Source organism: Mytilus edulis, unplaced genomic scaffold, assembly GCF_963676685.1.
Source record: "Mytilus edulis unplaced genomic scaffold, xbMytEdul2.2 SCAFFOLD_179, whole genome shotgun sequence".
In the NCBI taxonomy this organism is placed as follows: Eukaryota; Metazoa; Mollusca; class Bivalvia; order Mytilida; family Mytilidae; genus Mytilus; species Mytilus edulis.
Window position 1 is genome coordinate 20,129 of NW_027266991.1, and position 24,864 is coordinate 44,992.

A 24,864-nucleotide genomic window follows, 5' to 3' on the forward strand; every position below is an offset into this window, starting at 1 on the left:
AATTCAACGGAGAAGATACATGTACGTGTATTGGTTGATTGAAGGTTTGTGATCATGATTGATCAATCAATCAATTGATCGATCGTTTGATTGATTGATTGATCGAATGATTGACAGTTCGTAAAAATAGCGATGGGACGTTTATTTCGGATTCTGCACTTGATTGATATCAACACTTGATTGATTGATCGATCTCTAATCATGATTTGATCAATGTGATCATGATTTGATCACTCTGATCATGATTTGATTGATTGATTGATCGATTGATCAATACGTTGTATTGCCTAAAATGACACATTTTGCATAGGTTTATTTATTGTCTATACGTTTCATACTGTTCAGTGACAAATATCTGACGCACAATTTTGCATGTAGTATTGAGAAAAATACTCTATTTGCTTTTCTTACATCCGAAAAAAAAAGAATTGCGAATGAGTTATTATAACACTAGATTTGCTATTGCAAGCAATAGCGGACGATGGCACCCCGTACTGCACATTGTCACAGTAGCATCAACAATTATGAGTGTACAAAAGTCAAATGGCATATCTATTATACATGTCGGAATCAGCATGTCTAAACACCCCCCCCCCCTTTTTTTTTTCTTTTCCGTAGAATACGTTTCAGTTCTATACATAGTTTGGGAATCCTTTTTAAATCTAAAATTAGACACGCGCGCAAGTAGGAAGGTGGTGTCACGTGATACTCAAGTATATTATCGTGGACTTAGCATATTAATATTCTTTTTAGAGGGGACGTAGGACAGACAACATGTGTATATATTGACGGAGCGGCGTATTAACTGTTCAATTTATTCTTCAATAGCTCGCGTATCATACAATACATGTAACTTATCGTGTACAATTTAATTACATGTTTATCGATTGATTTCAGCTAATGTGTATATTTTAGCAGGTGTGTCATTCACGGATATGTACTTTAACGCAAGTGCAGAAATGTCAGTAATTTGTACTCTGAGTGTTTCTCGTTCTCTCGGTGGCGATTTTCTCTTTAAAGCACATTAAATAAAATACATATTTTTATTCTAGAATATTCTAGTACATGTTAGCAGTACAGCAATTGCATGTGACCATTTGCACACACTCCTAATTACGATTTCCGTGGAATTGTTGTTATATTTTTCAAGAAAATGCAGCTAAAACGCATTTTCCCATAGGGTCAATGTTAAACTTTTGTCTAGTTTCCATGGCAATGGCAGCCATTTTGAAAATTCCAAGTACTGTTGGTACCTCGGGGCACCACTGCCAACATTTACATAAACTTTCAAGACTTTGCCTCTTATAACGAAAGATTTAAAATTTGGATTTTTTTTTACATTTTTTTTGTTTCCATGGTAACGGCGGCCATTTTTTACCATTCCAATGTCTCTTGCACAACTTCACATGGCGGTTCATATTATGGTATAGTTCCATCAACATGGGTCTGACCAATTACGAGAAATAGCGTGGACAAAATGTGTGGAAGAATAAAAATAAAAAGAAAAAAAAGAAACGTAGAATAACAAGATGTCACCCCAACTCCGTTGAGGGTGCCATAATGATACGCGAAGCGAATTAAAGGTTTTTTTCTTTCATGAATTCAACGGAGAAGATACATGTACGTGTATTGGTTGATTGAAGGTTTGTGATCATGATTGATCAATCAATCAATTGATCGATCGTTTGATTGATTGATTGATCGAATGATTGACAGTTCGTAAAAATAGCGATGGGACGTTTATTTCGGATTCTGCACTTGATTGATATCAACACTTGATTGATTGATCGATCTCTAATCATGATTTGATCAATGTGATCATGATTTGATCACTCTGATCATGATTTGATTGATTGATTGATCGATTGATCAATACGTTGTATTGCCTAAAATGACACATTTTGCATAGGTTTATTTATTGTCTATACGTTTCATACTGTTCAGTGACAAATATCTGACGCACAATTTTGCATGTAGTATTGAGAAAAATACTCTATTTGCTTTTCTTACATCCGAAAAAAAAAGAATTGCGAATGAGTTATTATAACACTAGATTTGCTATTGCAAGCAATAGCGGACGATGGCACCCCGTACTGCACATTGTCACAGTAGCATCAACAATTATGAGTGTACAAAAGTCAAATGGCATATCTATTATACATGTCGGAATCAGCATGTCTAAACACCCCCCCCCCCTTTTTTTTTTCTTTTCCGTAGAATACGTTTCAGTTCTATACATAGTTTGGGAATCCTTTTTAAATCTAAAATTAGACACGCGCGCAAGTAGGAAGGTGGTGTCACGTGATACTCAAGTATATTATCGTGGACTTAGCATATTAATATTCTTTTTAGAGGGGACGTAGGACAGACAACATGTGTATATATTGACGGAGCGGCGTATTAACTGTTCAATTTATTCTTCAATAGCTCGCGTATCATACAATACATGTAACTTATCGTGTACAATTTAATTACATGTTTATCGATTGATTTCAGCTAATGTGTATATTTTAGCAGGTGTGTCATTCACGGATATGTACTTTAACGCAAGTGCAGAAATGTCAGTAATTTGTACTCTGAGTGTTTCTCGTTCTCTCGGTGGCGATTTTCTCTTTAAAGCACATTAAATAAAATACATATTTTTATTCTAGAATATTCTAGTACATGTTAGCAGTACAGCAATTGCATGTGACCATTTGCACACACTCCTAATTACGATTTCCGTGGAATTGTTGTTATATTTTTCAAGAAAATGCAGCTAAAACGCATTTTCCCATAGGGTCAATGTTAAACTTTTGTCTAGTTTCCATGGCAATGGCAGCCATTTTGAAAATTCCAAGTACTGTTGGTACCTCGGGGCACCACTGCCAACATTTACATAAACTTTCAAGACTTTGCCTCTTATAACGAAAGATTTAAAATTTGGATTTTTTTTTACATTTTTTTTGTTTCCATGGTAACGGCGGCCATTTTTTACCATTCCAATGTCTCTTGCACAACTTCACATGGCGGTTCATATTATGGTATAGTTCCATCAACATGGGTCTGACCAATTACGAGAAATAGCGTGGACAAAATGTGTGGAAGAATAAAAATAAAAAGAAAAAAAAGAAACGTAGAATAACAAGATGTCACCCCAACTCCGTTGAGGGTGCCATAATGATACGCGAAGCGAATTAAAGGTTTTTTTCTTTCATGAATTCAACGGAGAAGATACATGTACGTGTATTGGTTGATTGAAGGTTTGTGATCATGATTGATCAATCAATCAATTGATCGATCGTTTGATTGATTGATTGATCGAATGATTGACAGTTCGTAAAAATAGCGATGGGACGTTTATTTCGGATTCTGCACTTGATTGATATCAACACTTGATTGATTGATCGATCTCTAATCATGATTTGATCAATGTGATCATGATTTGATCACTCTGATCATGATTTGATTGATTGATTGATCGATTGATCAATACGTTGTATTGCCTAAAATGACACATTTTGCATAGGTTTATTTATTGTCTATACGTTTCATACTGTTCAGTGACAAATATCTGACGCACAATTTTGCATGTAGTATTGAGAAAAATACTCTATTTGCTTTTCTTACATCCGAAAAAAAAAGAATTGCGAATGAGTTATTATAACACTAGATTTGCTATTGCAAGCAATAGCGGACGATGGCACCCCGTACTGCACATTGTCACAGTAGCATCAACAATTATGAGTGTACAAAAGTCAAATGGCATATCTATTATACATGTCGGAATCAGCATGTCTAAACACCCCCCCCCCCCTTTTTTTTTTCTTTTCCGTAGAATACGTTTCAGTTCTATACATAGTTTGGGAATCCTTTTTAAATCTAAAATTAGACACGCGCGCAAGTAGGAAGGTGGTGTCACGTGATACTCAAGTATATTATCGTGGACTTAGCATATTAATATTCTTTTTAGAGGGGACGTAGGACAGACAACATGTGTATATATTGACGGAGCGGCGTATTAACTGTTCAATTTATTCTTCAATAGCTCGCGTATCATACAATACATGTAACTTATCGTGTACAATTTAATTACATGTTTATCGATTGATTTCAGCTAATGTGTATATTTTAGCAGGTGTGTCATTCACGGATATGTACTTTAACGCAAGTGCAGAAATGTCAGTAATTTGTACTCTGAGTGTTTCTCGTTCTCTCGGTGGCGATTTTCTCTTTAAAGCACATTAAATAAAATACATATTTTTATTCTAGAATATTCTAGTACATGTTAGCAGTACAGCAATTGCATGTGACCATTTGCACACACTCCTAATTACGATTTCCGTGGAATTGTTGTTATATTTTTCAAGAAAATGCAGCTAAAACGCATTTTCCCATAGGGTCAATGTTAAACTTTTGTCTAGTTTCCATGGCAATGGCAGCCATTTTGAAAATTCCAAGTACTGTTGGTACCTCGGGGCACCACTGCCAACATTTACATAAACTTTCAAGACTTTGCCTCTTATAACGAAAGATTTAAAATTTGGATTTTTTTTTACATTTTTTTTGTTTCCATGGTAACGGCGGCCATTTTTTACCATTCCAATGTCTCTTGCACAACTTCACATGGCGGTTCATATTATGGTATAGTTCCATCAACATGGGTCTGACCAATTACGAGAAATAGCGTGGACAAAATGTGTGGAAGAATAAAAAGAAAAAGAAAAAAAAGAAACGTAGAATAACAAGATGTCACCCCAACTCCGTTGAGGGTGCCATAATGATACGCGAAGCGAATTAAAGGTTTTTTTCTTTCATGAATTCAACGGAGAAGATACATGTACGTGTATTGGTTGATTGAAGGTTTGTGATCATGATTGATCAATCAATCAATTGATCGATCGTTTGATTGATTGATTGATCGAATGATTGACAGTTCGTAAAAATAGCGATGGGACGTTTATTTCGGATTCTGCACTTGATTGATATCAACACTTGATTGATTGATCGATCTCTAATCATGATTTGATCAATGTGATCATGATTTGATCACTCTGATCATGATTTGATTGATTGATTGATCGATTGATCAATACGTTGTATTGCCTAAAATGACACATTTTGCATAGGTTTATTTATTGTCTATACGTTTCATACTGTTCAGTGACAAATATCTGACGCACAATTTTGCATGTAGTATTGAGAAAAATACTCTATTTGCTTTTCTTACATCCGAAAAAAAAAGAATTGCGAATGAGTTATTATAACACTAGATTTGCTATTGCAAGCAATAGCGGACGATGGCACCCCGTACTGCACATTGTCACAGTAGCATCAACAATTATGAGTGTACAAAAGTCAAATGGCATATCTATTATACATGTCGGAATCAGCATGTCTAAACACCCCCCCCCCTTTTTTTTTCTCTTCCGTAGAATACGTTTCAGTTCTATACATAGTTTGGGAATCCTTTTTAAATCTAAAATTAGACACGCGCGCAAGTAGGAAGGTGGTGTCACGTGATACTCAAGTATATTATCGTGGACTTAGCATATTAATATTCTTTTTAGAGGGGACGTAGGACAGACAACATGTGTATATATTGACGGAGCGGCGTATTAACTGTTCAATTTATTCTTCAATAGCTCGCGTATCATACAATACATGTAACTTATCGTGTACAATTTAATTACATGTTTATCGATTGATTTCAGCTAATGTGTATATTTTAGCAGGTGTGTCATTCACGGATATGTACTTTAACGCAAGTGCAGAAATGTCAGTAATTTGTACTCTGAGTGTTTCTCGTTCTCTCGGTGGCGATTTTCTCTTTAAAGCACATTAAATAAAATACATATTTTTATTCTAGAATATTCTAGTACATGTTAGCAGTACAGCAATTGCATGTGACCATTTGCACACACTCCTAATTACGATTTCCGTGGAATTGTTGTTATATTTTTCAAGAAAATGCAGCTAAAACGCATTTTCCCATAGGGTCAATGTTAAACTTTTGTCTAGTTTCCATGGCAATGGCAGCCATTTTGAAAATTCCAAGTACTGTTGGTACCTCGGGGCACCACTGCCAACATTTACATAAACTTTCAAGACTTTGCCTCTTATAACGAAAGATTTAAAATTTGGATTTTTTTTTACATTTTTTTTGTTTCCATGGTAACGGCGGCCATTTTTTACCATTCCAATGTCTCTTGCACAACTTCACATGGCGGTTCATATTATGGTATAGTTCCATCAACATGGGTCTGACCAATTACGAGAAATAGCGTGGACAAAATGTGTGGAAGAATAAAAATAAAAAGAAAAAAAAGAAACGTAGAATAACAAGATGTCACCCCAACTCCGTTGAGGGTGCCATAATGATACGCGAAGCGAATTAAAGGTTTTTTTCTTTCATGAATTCAACGGAGAAGATACATGTACGTGTATTGGTTGATTGAAGGTTTGTGATCATGATTGATCAATCAATCAATTGATCGATCGTTTGATTGATTGATTGATCGAATGATTGACAGTTCGTAAAAATAGCGATGGGACGTTTATTTCGGATTCTGCACTTGATTGATATCAACACTTGATTGATTGATCGATCTCTAATCATGATTTGATCAATGTGATCATGATTTGATCACTCTGATCATGATTTGATTGATTGATTGATCGATTGATCAATACGTTGTATTGCCTAAAATGACACATTTTGCATAGGTTTATTTATTGTCTATACGTTTCATACTGTTCAGTGACAAATATCTGACGCACAATTTTGCATGTAGTATTGAGAAAAATACTCTATTTGCTTTTCTTACATCCGAAAAAAAAAGAATTGCGAATGAGTTATTATAACACTAGATTTGCTATTGCAAGCAATAGCGGACGATGGCACCCCGTACTGCACATTGTCACAGTAGCATCAACAATTATGAGTGTACAAAAGTCAAATGGCATATCTATTATACATGTCGGAATCAGCATGTCTAAACACCCCCCCCCCTTTTTTTTTCTCTTCCGTAGAATACGTTTCAGTTCTATACATAGTTTGGGAATCCTTTTTAAATCTAAAATTAGACACGCGCGCAAGTAGGAAGGTGGTGTCACGTGATACTCAAGTATATTATCGTGGACTTAGCATATTAATATTCTTTTTAGAGGGGACGTAGGACAGACAACATGTGTATATATTGACGGAGCGGCGTATTAACTGTTCAATTTATTCTTCAATAGCTCGCGTATCATACAATACATGTAACTTATCGTGTACAATTTAATTACATGTTTATCGATTGATTTCAGCTAATGTGTATATTTTAGCAGGTGTGTCATTCACGGATATGTACTTTAACGCAAGTGCAGAAATGTCAGTAATTTGTACTCTGAGTGTTTCTCGTTCTCTCGGTGGCGATTTTCTCTTTAAAGCACATTAAATAAAATACATATTTTTATTCTAGAATATTCTAGTACATGTTAGCAGTACAGCAATTGCATGTGACCATTTGCACACACTCCTAATTACGATTTCCGTGGAATTGTTGTTATATTTTTCAAGAAAATGCAGCTAAAACGCATTTTCCCATAGGGTCAATGTTAAACTTTTGTCTAGTTTCCATGGCAATGGCAGCCATTTTGAAAATTCCAAGTACTGTTGGTACCTCGGGGCACCACTGCCAACATTTACATAAACTTTCAAGACTTTGCCTCTTATAACGAAAGATTTAAAATTTGGATTTTTTTTTACATTTTTTTTGTTTCCATGGTAACGGCGGCCATTTTTTACCATTCCAATGTCTCTTGCACAACTTCACATGGCGGTTCATATTATGGTATAGTTCCATCAACATGGGTCTGACCAATTACGAGAAATAGCGTGGACAAAATGTGTGGAAGAATAAAAATAAAAAGAACTAGAATTGCCATTGCAAGCAATAGCGGATGTCACCCTTCCCCCTATTGCCACTAAGCTGCAGCCATTTCAAAATGGTTTAACAGTGAATGCACATATATTCATGGCAATACATCTTTCTGTAAATTTTCAGTACATTCAGAGCATTTTATAAAAATTCACATTTCTGCTGTTTCCATGGCAACGGCAGCCATTTTGAAAATTCCAAAGTCAAAAATCTCATCTATACATGCCAGCTAACGATAATATTAAGTTTGATTAAGTTTGGAGCATTTCGAAAATATTTAACATTTTTGCAGTTTCCATGGTAACGGTGGCCATTTTGGAAATTCCAACTTCAAAAGTCTGATGCAGTCTTGACAGTCAACAATCATATTAAGTTTCATTAATTTTGGAGCATTTTGAAATTTTTGAAATATTTGATCCTGTATCCATGGTAACATAGTAGTTCCAATGATTGTTAAATCATTCAAATCCTGGATATAGTGGACAACTATATTGCATTAAAATTTGATGATTTTAAGTTCATGCATATCAAAGTTATATACCAAACCCGGAAGTTTTTGGAGCATTTTGACCTTTTTGCATTGTTTCCATGGAAACGGCAGACATTTTGGAAATTTCAACGCCAAATTCCGCATCTACCAAAGTTGCTCATCGTTATGCTAAAGTTTCAAAAAAATTGGAACATTTTCATATTTTTGAAATTTTTGGTGTAGTATCCATGGCAACATAGCAGTTCCAATGATTGCCAAAATCATCCTAAAGCAGTATATAGTGGGCACCTACATTGTATTAAAATCTAAAGATTTTAAGCGTAAGCATTCTCAAACAATTCACCTAACTCCAAAATTATATTTTTTCACCATTTTTCCGTTTCCATGGTGATGGCAGCCATTTTTTAGCTCCAAAGTTGCACTGCAACTGGAAAGTCAGGGTTCCTTGTTATAGTGCACCATCATTCAGATTGGTTCCTTTGGCTCCAAAAAAACTGCCGGACAAAATTAGGTGGAAGAAAAATAATAATAACTAGATTTGCCATTGCAAGCAATAGCGGATGGCACCCTTCCCCTATTGCCAGGTGAGCGGTAGCCATGGTAACGGCGGCCATTTTGGAAATTCCAAATTCAAAAGTCAAGTCTACATTAGCTGAGCAACATTTGTTATAAGTTTCAATAAATTTGAAGCATTTAAAGTTTTTCGTATTTTTGCTGTTTCCATGGTAACGGCGGCCATTTTGAATATTCCAAAGTCAAACCCCCGCTGCAATTTTTTCCCTCCACAATCATATACCATTTAATGTCTCTAGAATAAATTAAACATTGATGTTCTAGAATGTTCTGTGAAAATTCAAAGTTTTGACCTTTTTGCATTGTTTCCATGGTAACAACAGCGATTTTGGAAATTCCAACGCCAAATTCCACATCTTCCAATGTTGCTCATCGTTACTGTGAAAGTTCATTAAGTTTGGAACATTTTGAGATTTTTGAATTTTTTGGAGTAGTTTCCATGGCAACATAGTAGTTCCAATGAGTGCCAAAATCATCCAACACCTGTATCTAGTGGGCACCTACATTGTATCAAAATATAATGATTCTGAGTTATATAGTATCCAAATAGTTCACCAAAACAAAAAACGGGATTTTTTCACATTTGTTCCGTTTCCATGGTAACGGCAGCCATCTTGAAAGTGCCACCCCCAAAAAGCAAATCTTCATCTGGTGGTTAACATTATGGTATAGTTCCATCACCATTGGATCATACAGTGCCAAGATATGGACTGGACAAAAAGCGTGGAAGAAAAATAAAAATAATAAGAAAAAAAGAAACGTAGAATAACAATACGTCACCCCAACTCCGTTGAGGGTGCCATAAAAAAAAGAAACGTAGAATAACAAGATGTCACCCCAACTCCGTTGAGGGTGCCATAATGATACGCGAAGCGAATTAAAGGTTTTTTTCTTTCATGAATTCAACGGAGAAGATACATGTACGTGTATTGGTTGATTGAAGGTTTGTGATCATGATTGATCAATCAATCAATTGATCGATCGTTTGATTGATTGATTGATCGAATGATTGACAGTTCGTAAAAATAGCGATGGGACGTTTATTTCGGATTCTGCACTTGATTGATATCAACACTTGATTGATTGATCGATCTCTAATCATGATTTGATCAATGTGATCATGATTTGATCACTCTGATCATGATTTGATTGATTGATTGATCGATTGATCAATACGTTGTATTGCCTAAAATGACACATTTTGCATAGGTTTATTTATTGTCTATACGTTTCATACTGTTCAGTGACAAATATCTGACGCACAATTTTGCATGTAGTATTGAGAAAAATACTCTATTTGCTTTTCTTACATCCGAAAAAAAAAGAATTGCGAATGAGTTATTATAACACTAGATTTGCTATTGCAAGCAATAGCGGACGATGGCACCCCGTACTGCACATTGTCACAGTAGCATCAACAATTATGAGTGTACAAAAGTCAAATGGCATATCTATTATACATGTCGGAATCAGCATGTCTAAACACCCCCCCCCCCCTTTTTTTTTCTCTTCCGTAGAATACGTTTCAGTTCTATACATAGTTTGGGAATCCTTTTTAAATCTAAAATTAGACACGCGCGCAAGTAGGAAGGTGGTGTCACGTGATACTCAAGTATATTATCGTGGACTTAGCATATTAATATTCTTTTTAGAGGGGACGTAGGACAGACAACATGTGTATATATTGACGGAGCGGCGTATTAACTGTTCAATTTATTCTTCAATAGCTCGCGTATCATACAATACATGTAACTTATCGTGTACAATTTAATTACATGTTTATCGATTGATTTCAGCTAATGTGTATATTTTAGCAGGTGTGTCATTCACGGATATGTACTTTAACGCAAGTGCAGAAATGTCAGTAATTTGTACTCTGAGTGTTTCTCGTTCTCTCGGTGGCGATTTTCTCTTTAAAGCACATTAAATAAAATACATATTTTTATTCTAGAATATTCTAGTACATGTTAGCAGTACAGCAATTGCATGTGACCATTTGCACACACTCCTAATTACGATTTCCGTGGAATTGTTGTTATATTTTTCAAGAAAATGCAGCTAAAACGCATTTTCCCATAGGGTCAATGTTAAACTTTTGTCTAGTTTCCATGGCAATGGCAGCCATTTTGAAAATTCCAAGTACTGTTGGTACCTCGGGGCACCACTGCCAACATTTACATAAACTTTCAAGACTTTGCCTCTTATAACGAAAGATTTAAAATTTGGATTTTTTTTTACATTTTTTTTGTTTCCATGGTAACGGCGGCCATTTTTTACCATTCCAATGTCTCTTGCACAACTTCACATGGCGGTTCATATTATGGTATAGTTCCATCAACATGGGTCTGACCAATTACGAGAAATAGCGTGGACAAAATGTGTGGAAGAATAAAAATAAAAAGAACTAGAATTGCCATTGCAAGCAATAGCGGATGTCACCCTTCCCCCTATTGCCACTAAGCTGCAGCCATTTCAAAATGGTTTAACAGTGAATGCACATATATTCATGGCAATACATCTTTCTGTAAATTTTCAGTACATTCAGAGCATTTTATAAAAATTCACATTTCTGCTGTTTCCATGGCAACGGCAGCCATTTTGAAAATTCCAAAGTCAAAAATCTCATCTATACATGCCAGCTAACGATAATATTAAGTTTGATTAAGTTTGGAGCATTTCGAAAATATTTAACATTTTTGCAGTTTCCATGGTAACGGTGGCCATTTTGGAAATTCCAACTTCAAAAGTCTGATGCAGTCTTGACAGTCAACAATCATATTAAGTTTCATTAATTTTGGAGCATTTTGAAATTTTTGAAATATTTGATCCTGTATCCATGGTAACATAGTAGTTCCAATGATTGTTAAATCATTCAAATCCTGGATATAGTGGACAACTATATTGCATTAAAATTTGATGATTTTAAGTTCATGCATATCAAAGTTATATACCAAACCCGGAAGTTTTTGGAGCATTTTGACCTTTTTGCATTGTTTCCATGGAAACGGCAGACATTTTGGAAATTTCAACGCCAAATTCCGCATCTACCAAAGTTGCTCATCGTTATGCTAAAGTTTCAAAAAAATTGGAACATTTTCATATTTTTGAAATTTTTGGTGTAGTATCCATGGCAACATAGCAGTTCCAATGATTGCCAAAATCATCCTAAAGCAGTATATAGTGGGCACCTACATTGTATTAAAATCTAAAGATTTTAAGCGTAAGCATTCTCAAACAATTCACCTAACTCCAAAATTATATTTTTTCACCATTTTTCCGTTTCCATGGTGATGGCAGCCATTTTTTAGCTCCAAAGTTGCACTGCAACTGGAAAGTCAGGGTTCCTTGTTATAGTGCACCATCATTCAGATTGGTTCCTTTGGCTCCAAAAAAACTGCCGGACAAAATTAGGTGGAAGAAAAATAATAATAACTAGATTTGCCATTGCAAGCAATAGCGGATGGCACCCTTTCCCTATTGCCAGGTGAGCTGCTGTCTTTTTGAAAATTCCCAAGTCAAAGAGAGCATCTACATATGTTTATTAACATTCTTGCAAAATTTCATCAATTTTGAAGCATTTTGAAGTTTTTGAAATTTTTTGCTATTTCCATGGTAACTGGTACCATTTCTATAATTCCAAAAGACAGGTGCTACTTTGGAACATGTCATGTTACATATCCATTAAGTTGCATAAGGTTTGATCTTATATTCTTGCATTATTTACATTTCAAGCATCGATTTAGTAAAGACAACACTATTTTCACCTGTTCTTGCAACTTTCAAAACATAGTAAAATATATAGGCAAAAGAAATGAGAAACATTAACATTAGAGGTGAATACGAATATATCGGTTTTGTACAGAACATGGCAAAGACGCTCGGAAAAGAAAACAAAATAATTATTCTAATTTCAAACGGTGATTTGGTAAAAGGGAAACTAAATTCATTCGCTAAAGGAGTTGTTTAAACATGGTCAAATATGGACCAAAAAAAAAGTTAATATTATTTACATGAAAGGTGTTAAAAAGCAGTCGTTAAAACATGGTAAAATATGTGGAAAAGAAATAAAAACATTATTCACATGAAAGGTGAGTATGGGTGAAACAGTAGGAACCCAAAATCATTATTTACATTTCAAACCTTGATATGGCAATAGGAAAACTCAATTCATTTGTTGTAGCAGTCGTTCAAACATGGGAAAATATGGGGAAAATTAATGAAAACAGTATGTACATCAAATAAGAGCACATATATATAGGTTTCGTACAGAGCATGGTTAAAACACTAGGATAGGAAAACGAAATCATTCTTCACATTAAAACCTTGATCTGGTAAAGGGAACACTGTTTTCCCTTGTTAAAGCAGTCATTAAAACATGGTAAAAAATGGGGAAAGACATAAAAACATTATTTACATCAAAGGTGAGTACCAATGAATTGGTTTTGTACAGAGCATGGTTTAGACACTAGGAAAGGAAAACTAAATCATATTTACATTTAAATACTTTGATTTGGCAAAGGGAACATAACATTTTGTTAAAGCAGTTGTTAAAACATGGTAAAATAAGGGGAAAGAAATGAAAAACATTATTTACATCATAGGTGAGTATGGGTGAAACAGTAGGAAAACAAAATCATTATTTACATTTCAAACCTTGATTTGGCAATAGGAAAACTCAATTCATTTGTTGTAGCAGTCGTTCAAACATGGGAAAATATGGGGAACATAAATGAAAACAGTATGTACATCAAATAAGAGCACATATATGTTGGTTTCGTACAGAGCATGGTTGAAACACTAGGATAGGAAAACGAAATTATTATTCACATAAAAACCTTGATCTGGTAAAGGGAACAATGTTTTCCCTTGTTAAAGCAGTCGTTAAAACATGGTAAAATATGGGAAAAAGAAATGAAAAACATTATTTACATCAAAGGTGAGTACCAATGTATTGGTTTTGTACAGAGCATGGTTGAAACACTAGGATAGGACAACGAAATCATCATTCACATTAAAACCTTGATCTGGTAAAGGGAACAATGTTTTCCCTTGTTAAAGCAGTCGTTAAAACATGGTAAAAAATGGGGAAAGACATAAAAACATTATTTACATCAAAGGTGAGTACCAATGAATTGGTTTTGTACAGAGCATGGTTTAGACACTAGGAAAGGAAAACTAAATCATATTTACATTTAAATACTTTGATTTGGCAAAGGGAACATAACATTTTGTTAAAGCAGTTGTTAAAACATGGTAAAATAAGGGGAAAGAAATGAAAAACATTATTAACATCATAGGTGAGTATGGGTGAAACAGTAGGAAAACAAAATCATTATTTACATTTCAAACCTTGATTTGGCAATAGGAAAACTCAATTCATTTGTTGTAGCAGTCGTTCAAACATGGGAAAATATGGGGAAAATAAATGAAAACAGTATGTACATCAAATAAGAGCACATATATGTTGGTTTCGTACAGAGCATGGTTGAAACACTAGGATAGGAAAACGAAATTATTATTCACATAAAAACCTGGTAAAATATGGGAAAAAGAAATGAAAAACATTATTTACATCAAAGGTGAGTACCAATGTATTGGTTTTGTACAGAGCATGGTTGAGACACTAGGAAAGGTAAACCAAATCATATTTACATTTCAATACTTGGATTTGGCAAATAGTATGGACAACGAACATGAACAATACTATTAACATCTAAGAAGAGTACAAATAGGTTCCTAGTAATGCATGGTAAAGACATTGGGAAATAATTTCAAAAACTTTATTTACATTTGACACCTCGATTTGGTGCAAGTACCAAATGTATTGACTAGTTGAAGCAGCCGTTTAAACATGACATAATAGGGACAAGGGAACTCTAACATTATTTACATCTTAGGCGAGTACAAATGGATAGATCAAACCTGCACATGGTTAAGATATTGGGAAATAACATTATTTATATTTAAAAGTTGGAATTGGTGAAAGTCACAATGTATTTACTTGTTTAAGTAGCCACTAAAACATGGTATAATATTGACAAAGGAAATAAAAAACATTATTCACATTGATCGTGATAACAAGTAGATGGATTCATACCTGCAATTGTAAAGACATGGGAAAATGAACCTAAAAGCATTATTAACATTTCAAACCTTGATTCGGTGAAAGTAACAATGTATTACTTGTTTGAGCAGCCATGAAAACATAAATATATATACGTATGAAATGAAAAATATAATAAATCTATAAGGTTGGTACTAATAGGTAGTTTCCTTGCTACACATGGTAAACACATCGGAAATGAATCAAAACACTATTTACACTTCATATCTCGATTTGGTGAGGGTAACATTTTATTATACAACTGTTCAATCTAATCCCAGAGGAAGCTTCTGACAATAAATTAACTGTACACCTATAAGGTCGGAAGTTTAATTCGCAATGACACCATGTTATGGTAACTGTAGTATGTTTGCATAACTTCTACAGAAATCTTTAAATTACCATTAAGGTAGACATGGTCAATGAGTGTGTCTCCATCTGTTGTTGGATTGGAAACTATTTGTGCGAAACCTTGAATTGCCATGAACTCTTTAATAGATGAGTTTGTCTTCAGAATATCCTGATTGAAGTCTCCTAACACTATTGTCGACGTATTTACATCCTCGAGGGGTATAGAAATAAGCACTTCATATAATTCCTGTAGAAACACTGATGTAGTGTATGTCTCTGGTTTATAAACAAGGACTAAATTGGTATTGATCTCCTTGATGTATATAACGTAACATTCTATATTCATAGAGTCGACTGTCAGCGGACAGCACTGATGTTGATTTCGTACGTAAATTCCTACACCGCCGTGTTTTTTTTGTTGAAGTTCTTGAAATAAAGGTTTGTCCGATGGATAAGAAGAATATCTCTCTTTATGTAAAAAGTTAAAACCTTCCAAAGATGGGAAGAGAGTTTTCTTTTCCAACCATGTTTCAGTCAAACAAATGAAATTTGCGTTTGAAATGTCAGAATTAGCTCTGATATCGTTAATGTGTGGAATTAGTCCTTGGATATTATGAAGGACTACAACCAGCTCATTTTGCTCAATTGTTCTGTCTTTAACCGTCAAAAACTGAGGCATTTGTTGGAGAGCCTTACCGATTTGTTCATTACAATATATGTGTTTTTCGTCAAAATCTTTAATGACGAGCCCAGCCATCGATGTAACACGACTAAGAGCCACGTATGTCATACCTGCAGCAAAGATATGTTTTAGAGAAACAACAGCTTTATCTGTAGTTATGCCCTGCACCTTATGAATAGTACAAGCCCACGACAATTGAAGTGGAAACTGATACCTCACTGCATTTTTTTCAAGATTTTCCTCAAACATCGAAATTTTAGTAGGCTGATGTTTAGAGCTATGATGTTTTTTACTTTGACCAATTTTCTCATTGTCAAAAAGTACCATGACACCTTGTGGCGTGGAAAACCCTGGTTTTGGGGGTAAAACATTAGTAACAGTGCCCATTGCTCCATTGACTAAACCGCATGCTAAATCTACATTCCTCAAGAGCATAACTCTTGCTTTTGGGCCAATTACCAAGTGTGCTGGTAAAAAATCATACGAAGTTTCATAGGGCACCTCTCTCACTTTAAGTCTACCTGTCTGAGGATGTTTATCATAATCCAGTGCGTCAATAGTTTGGGTTATCGGACAAACTGATTCAATCATCTGGGTGTTGTGTAAAGCAACTTCCTTGTTAGTTCCAAATATGTGCAGTGTTTCAGGTGGGACTGTATGTTGTTCACATGACTCTAAAATGGCTTTGTCATCTAATCGTAAACAGTCACTTTTCTTTTTAACACGCAAACGGTTGAGTAACTCTGCAAACATCATATCGTCCTTTTGTCTCATGATCTGTTTTAGTTCTACTATGGAGAAGTTAGAACTCCAAAGCGGAAATTGGCTGTCAGGCTTTAAATTATAGAGAGACTTCTGTTTAACAGGTGGCAACTGATAAAAGTCACCAACAGCTATAACACAAATGTTACCAAAAAGAGCATTTCTACTCTGTTTTATTTGTCGCAATCTCTCACTTATATACAAAAGGACTGGTTGACCGACCATAGATATTTCGTCAATTATCAGTATACACAAATTCTGCAATTTAGAACGAAGTTTGTTAATTGCATCATCTCTAAGGTAGATGTATGGAAGATGTAGAGATTTTGGCAGGGAAAAAGCTTGATGAAGTGTAGTACCTCCAATATTGTAAGCTGCAGTTGCTGTAGGAGCTGTTAAAAGGACAACTATATCGTCAGGATTTGCAGAATGAGGTGATAGTATTTTGTTCATTTCATAATACATGCACTTTATTAAATGACTTTTCCCTGTGCCGGCACCTCCATTTATAAAGACTCTGAATGGTTCAGGATCCTTACAATTCACCTTGTCTATACACCACTGTCGTATTCTGTAAAATATACCCTTTTGTTCTGTATTAAGTTGTTGAATATAGGTTTTCATTTGTGGACCAGGAAATAATGTTTGCCTTATTTCAATATCATGGCCTTTATTAGTTTTTCGAGTAGAAGTATCTAATTCAGGTATTTCAATTTCAATTTCTTTTTCACACAACTCTTCTCTGCTTAGTTCACCATCCAATCGCTCTGCCTCTGCTTCAGGCGCAATCAAAGCCCATGCATCTTCTTGTGTTCCTTCAGCTTGTAACAACTCCTCTGCCTCATCCAAGTCTTCTACATTTTGTTCAAATAATAGTCTGTTGGTATCGACAATGGATTTTACACTAACTGGTTGCTTTGCTGGTGGTATTATTACAAACCCATTCATAAACATTTCTTCGTATGTTTTAAATTTCATAGGTTTTAATTGACTTTCTAACCTGTGTGGCAAAAACAGCTGAAGATTGGCATGAAAATGTAATTCAGGGTATTTTTCTTGTGAAAATCTAGGGTATTTAATTACTGCTGAATCAGTCCTAGAGCGTTTTTGGATGCATCCATATTCATGTTGTAAGTTGTAGACCTGGCACTTCACAGGATGTTGAGGTATTTGAGATGGTGAAAGAACACGGAACTCCGAACAAAAAGATGCATAGCATACATTCTCAAACACAATATCCACTGGTCTTGCCTTATATCTATCATATAGGGACAGCATCCAAATATCATTGTCCTGCAGTTGTTCCGCTTTCTTCCTGATCACATTTAACGGGAGACTCATTTTAACTTGATTTTCACCAACAGGAACAAACTGCACTTTCCTAGAACTTTCTTTCAGATGTAAGCCACAAACTCTATAAACTGCTTCTTGTGCACTTACTTCCCGTTGGCGAAAGTATGCTCCCCCGATCTTCTTCATAGCCTGTTGTGCACCACAATTTCCTGCTGCTGCCTCTTTGCTCGCGTTTTCTAATACTATCCCCATCTCTCTCTCTGCTTTGGAAATGTAAGATATAATATACATTACACATGAATATGCATCTGTGATGAATTGTATGTCCATGTTCGCGTTCCAACATCGTAGCAGATCGGGGTTGTATTGGTTAACCCATAAGTCAGATGGAGAACGCTTCAGTGTGACAGTATTTCTCTTTGTCAGGATATTAGATGCATCCTCTAGATCTTTTTGAGTAATTCCAGCAGCAGCAAACAAACGGTCAGTTGTAATATCTTCCAAATTCTCATTATTAATGATAGTCCAAAGATTATGTAAAACAGACTGAGCATGATCTTTTAGCTGTTGCGGAGGTTTTTTTATTTTTGGATCTGCCAGGCTTTGACGTCTTGAGATAAAAGTTTTTTCTGAGGGCGGACGCGGAAAGTGAAATCTACAGGTGGTGCCTTTCTTTTTGCAAGATTTAGTATGGTGTTTGCTGTGCTGTTGAACAATGCTAACTATTTCATAAAGCTCTGGGTCCACTGAGTAATCTGGTAATTCACACGTCACATATTTGTCAACAAAGTCGCACACTGTCTGGTCGTCAGCTTTATCGAGCAACGGTGCATCCTCTATCCAGAAAAGACAGTGAGCATGAGGAGAGCCACGTTGTTGAAACTCTATCCTATGGAAATGATCCTTTACCTTGCCAACAATTCTACGCTTAATGATAATCTCCTTAAGAAAGGTGTGAAACCTGTGATCAAACATGACAGCGTTCATGACAGGATTCAACCTCAATATTTCCGATTTTGCTGTCCAATCAAGATCTTCAAAAGATTGAGTACTTTGCTGTTGTTCCAGAAGAAGATTAATAATTTCTGACCATCTCATATCAGCAGCAGAAAAAGTGGCAAACCATGTTGGTATTCCTAGCTGGCGAATTGTTGCCAATAGGTCCTTTAAAACTGACTGCCAATATGGAGGGGTACCTCGAATGGGAGTTAAAAATTTGTAGCCCTGGTCTGTAGACAACAGACTTTTCAATTGATTTCTATCGGTCAACATACTAGCTGTGATATTATTACCTGCTGTATCTTTGCCACTGCTCTTTCGTAAAGCTATAGAAACTTTGGATATAACTTGTTCTAGTTCTGAAAGATACTGTGCATAAAATATGTATGACGAATCAGTTGAAAATCTCATATCACCACTTAAGAGCCTTGCATGGAAGTATCTTGTTCTTGTGAGATGAACTGGTCTGTTGTTATCAAACGACCCAAACAATCCTTCAGGAAACTGTGCAGGAAAGGACATTGCTTCATTGCCTACCTCTGTCATCATGCTCACAGGTGTACTACCTTCACCTGGTGCAACACAAAAAATATTGTCAAAATATTGATCAAGTATCTCTTGCCCTATATCTACTGGCTGCAGACAGGTATCAGATGGAAATCCTCTGTCTTTGATATTGTGAACGTCTTCATGATGATGTTCTTCATCGCTTTCAGTTGTATTGACTTCCTCTAGTATTTCTGGATTGCTTTCATTTCCTTCGACATTCACACCTTCTTGCTGTTGTTTATCTTGGTCGTGTTCTTTTCTTTCGTCTTGTACCTTTGATATTTCAGAATGTCTTTCATTCCCTTCCTCTGCTGCTGTCATATCTTCAAAATCTGGTGGTAGATTGTCATGCCATTTATCATTAAAAGCTATATCTTGATAGTATGGATTTCTTTCCTTTAAAGATTCTATTCCTTTACAAATCTTTTTAGTGCTGACAAATTCATACTGACAATAACCTATGTATGACTGCTTTCTCTTGAGCTTACATCGGACAACCTGTGTTTCATCATCAGAACGAGGGAGAATTTGTACTGTTTTTTGAACATCTGTCGGTACTGAAACACATGGACCTATTATGCCTCTTTGATTCCCTTTAGGTAGTTGAACAAGTTTCATAAATGGTATTCGTAAAGAAACAAGTTGTTTCTCTAATAAATTTAAAGATTTGAGTTCTTCTGGAATAGTTGGAAGCTGTAAACCATTTGCACTTGCATCTGCTGGAATCTTACCCTTTAGGAGGTGCCGATGGCAAGTGTAGCATATCCATAATTTATGGCTTATGGTCGGACACTTAATTGGGCATTTATCTGTACAATCAGATTTAAATTGAAAAGTAATACACTTATTTGCAACTGCTGCACTCTGTTCGTCTTTCTTGTCATACTTGTCCTTGTGCAATTCTAGAACTTGCTTTCTGAACTTTAATTTGATGCACACAGCACAAATGTAACTTGGTCCATCCCTTACTTGTCGTCTAAACCATTCTGCAATATCATCTACACACTTTGTTCGTCTCTTTTGTACTAGTAAAATCTTCTTTTCCCTGTAGCGTAATTCACGTTTGTATTGTTCACGTAGCTTAAGCTTGCACTTCTCCCTGAATAGCACATTCTGTCTATATCTAAGAAGGCTGGATGTTTTCAATTTAAGCTGGAAGTCTTTATCACTAGCATACCTTTCTCTTCTAGCTAATTGAAACTTTTTACTGTAATTCTTCTGTATTTGTTTGAATTGAATGTTTGATTTGTACCTGTTCTTGATGTAATCCTTCTGTCCTTCTCGAAATTTAATGTCAGATTTGTATTTGTTCCTTATATAATCTTTGCATGCATCTTTGAATTGAACGTTCTCTTTGTATTTCTTTTTGATGTAATCGTTATGTGCTTGTCGAAGTTGAATGTTTGATTTATATTTCTGCTTTTTTGACTGTTTCTTTGCTATTTGACAAGGAACATCAGAACTGTATCTTTCTCTACTATATGCCTTTTTATATTCTCTGTACCGATCATCTTCTTCATATAATTTTTGAAATCGGGAAGAGGATGGCATCCCTATATTACTCGTTGATTCTTCAAGTTGTTTTAGTAATTGTCTTTCCTTTCTCTTTCTTTCTTTATCCATATTCCTTTGTAATCTAGAATCTGATTTTCGTTTTTTCCTTTTAACATGGATTTTGGGACCTTGTATTGTAAAGTTTGATGGAAGCTCAAAATCTCGTATTACAGAGCAATGATATCGTATCTCACCCAATAAGCATACAACAGCCGTATGCAATTTTTCATTGTGTAGTTGATGTGAATCCATATTAACAGTTTTTGAATATCAAAAACACAAACATGCATGCATTTGGTTTCAATGTCTTCACTATTTACCGGAGCAAATTATTTCACAACCATGACTTTTCATAAAAAAATGTCTTGTGTGACACAATCTTATTATTGTAAATTGTATAAATTTCAAGATTTGATTAAAAGTAGTAAATAAGGTATAATCACTTATCATATCTCAAACTAAATTTTGGAAATTCAAAAGCTTAAATACTTAAAACTAATCGAATCAACAGTAGTATTCCTTACTTAAAAAACATTTACATGCAGTGGAAAATAATTGATCTGTAGGTCCTGCAATGCAATAGGTTCCAACTGAGAGACAGATTATAATAAATGTCAGAAAGAGTCAAAGGAAATATTATTGTAAGTGTTAAAACAGAGGTTCTTTAACAATGAGTGTGTATGGATTTCCCCTTACATTTCATTATCCTCATTTTGGTCAGTGTCCTCATTCAGACCGGACGTGGCTGTGTACTTATACATCCTGCAGTCAACGAAACACCAACTGTCAGGCAGATTTTACTGAATGCTGGAAGACAGGAATATGATATCATAGATATTAGTAGGTGTCAGAAAGTGTCAAAGGAAATATCAATCAAAGGGTAGTCACAATGGTTCTTAACTATGCGATTGAAACTACTCCGCGAGTTACATCTCATTTATAGATCAGAAACAGCCAATATATCTTTCCACTCTGGAAAAGTGATATTGAAAGTGTAGATGTTAAAATCCAAATCCAGGGATGTATGTTTATGCATTTTTCACTGTCACTTGCGAGGCAGAGGTTACTGCTTGTTTGAAAAAAGAGTTATAACTATAGTTGTTTGAAGTTGAACGAGTGTGGAAATCTCATTACGCGGTGCCTTGCTTATGATCACTTTATTTAGACCGGGAGTTGCTGGAAACTTATACACCAGACACAGCAAAATAGTCACCCCTCCGGTAAAAAAATGAAATAGTCGTTGAATATACAGAAAGGTAATGGGTCACTTTTGAAGAAGTCGTTCAACATGCAGAGAGGTAAGGGATGAATCTTGAAGCTGAGAGGTAAATGAGGAGTGTTAAAGGAGTCGTTAAACGTACAGAATGGTAAGGAATGACTCTTGATAGAGTTGTTACAACTTAATCAACGTACAGATATCAATGTCCTTATCGGGGAAAAAGAGGGAGGGGGGGGGGGGTGGACGCGGCTCCGTATTTATAGATCCCACAGACCAGTAAAATACAACAGTCACATATATAAAAGCCTGTCGAGGAAATACAGAAATGACCACGAACAGTCATTCAACATAGATACAGGTAAGGGAAGACTCTTGAAGGAGTCGTTCAACATACAGACAAGTAATGGATAACTCTTTTAGCAATCGTTCAACGTGCTACAAGGTAATAGATGTCATTCTTTAAAGAGTCGTTCAACGTGCATAGAGGTAAGGGATGACACTTGAAAGAGACATTCAATGTATGAAGAGGTATGACTTAAAAAAGAGTTGTTATAACTTACTCCACGTGCAGAGACCAATATATTTATCCGGGGAAGACGTGACTGTGTACTAGTATTTATACATCCCTCGGTCAGAAAAAGTCTAAATAAAGCAGTGAAATATATGAAAACCTGTCGAGAAAACAGAGGTAAGGTATGGCTCTTGAAAGAGTCGTTCAACGTGCATAGAGGTTAGGGATTATTCTTGAAGCTGAGAGGTAAGGGAGGAGTGTTAAAGGAGTCGTTAAACGTACAGAATGGTAAGGGATGACTCTTAATAGAGTTGTTACAACTTAATCAACGTACAAATATCAATGTCCTTATCGGGGAAAAAGAGGGGGGGGGTGTGCGCGGCTCCGTATTTATAGATCCCACAGACCAGTAAAATACAACAGTCACATATGTAAAAGCCTGTCGAGGAAATACAAAAATGACCACGAAAAAGTCATTCAACGTAGATACAGGTAAGGGAAGACTTTTGAAGGAGTCGTTCAACATACAGACAAGTAAGGGATAATTCTTTTAGCAATCGTTGAACGTGCTACAAGGTAAGAGATGTCGTTCTTTAAAAATAGAGGTAAGGGATGACACTTGAAAGAAACATTCAATGTATGGAGAGGTAAAGGATGACTTTAGAAAGTGTTGTTACAACTTTCTTCACGTGCAGAGATCAATATATTTATCCGGGGAAGACGTGGCTGTGTATTTATACATCCCTCAGTCAGAAAAAGTCTGAATAAAGCAGTCAAATATATGAAAGCCTGTCGAAAAAACAGAGGTAAGGTATGGTTCTTGAAAGAGTCGTTCAACGTGCATAGAGATAAGGAATGAAGCTTGATAGAGTTGTTCAACCTGCAGAGGGATTAGGGGTGACACTTGAAAGATACATTCAATGTATGGAGAGGTAAAGGATGACTTTAGAAAGAGTTGTTACAACTTACTCCACGTGCAGAGACCAATATATTTAGAGGGATTAGGGATGACACTTGAAAGATACATTCAATGTATGGAGAGGTAAAGGATAACTTTAGAAAGAGTTGTTACAACTTACTCCACGTGCAGAGACCAATATATTTATCCGGGGAAGACGTGGCTGTGTACTAGTATTCATACATCCCTCAGTCAGAAAAAGTCTAAATAAAGCAGTCAAATATATAAAAGCCTGTTCAGAAAACAGAGGTAAGGTATAGCTCTTGAAAGAGTCGTTCAACGTGCATAGAGGTTAGGGATTTTTCTTGAAGGAGTCGTGAAAAGTCAATAGAGGTAAGGTCTTTAAACGTACAGAGTGGTAAGGGATGACTCTTTGTAGAGTTATTACAAATTACTCGAGGTACAGAGATCAATGTCCTTATCCAGGGTGAACGTGGCTGCGTATTTATACATCCCGCAATCCAGTAAACGTATGAATACTACAGACATATATTACAGCCTGTCGAGGAAATACAGAAATGGCCATGAAAAAGTCGTTCGTAGTGCATCGAAGTAAGAGATGAGTCTTGAAGGAGTCGTTCAATATATAGACAGGTAAAAGATAACTTTTTTAACAGTTGTTCAACGTGCTACACAGTAAGGGATGTCTTTTGAAAGACTCGTTGAACGTGCATAGAGGTAAGGTGTATTCTTGAAGTAGTCGTGTAACGTTCAAAGATGTAAGGTCTTTTAACGTACAGAGTGGTAAGAGATGACTCTTGAATAAGTTACAACTTACTCAAGCTACAGAGATCATTGTCCTTATCCGGGGTGAGGAGTTGTTCAACATACAGTCAGGTAAAGGATAACTCTTTCAACAGTCGTTCAACTTGCTGGTAAGTGATGTCTCTTGAAAAAGTTGTTCAACGTGCAAAGA

At 35.6% G+C, this 24,864-nt stretch overlaps 1 protein-coding gene across 1 annotated transcript; it reads right to left on the reverse strand.

The window, feature by feature from the left end:
• Nucleotides 1-15,383: 15,383 nt before the first annotated feature.
• Nucleotides 15,384-21,512, reverse strand: LOC139504735 (uncharacterized). Its single transcript, XM_071294715.1, has one exon. The coding sequence runs from the start codon at nucleotides 21,510-21,512 to the stop codon at nucleotides 15,384-15,386; it is 6,129 nt and encodes a 2,042-aa protein (XP_071150816.1).
• Between the last annotated feature and the right edge of the window lie 3,352 nt (nucleotides 21,513-24,864).

Excerpts from the sequence above, each read along its gene's own strand:
- LOC139504735 (XM_071294715.1), bottom strand. The coding sequence starts at position 21,512 with ATGGATTCACATCAACTACACAATGAAAAATTGCATACGGCTGTTGTA.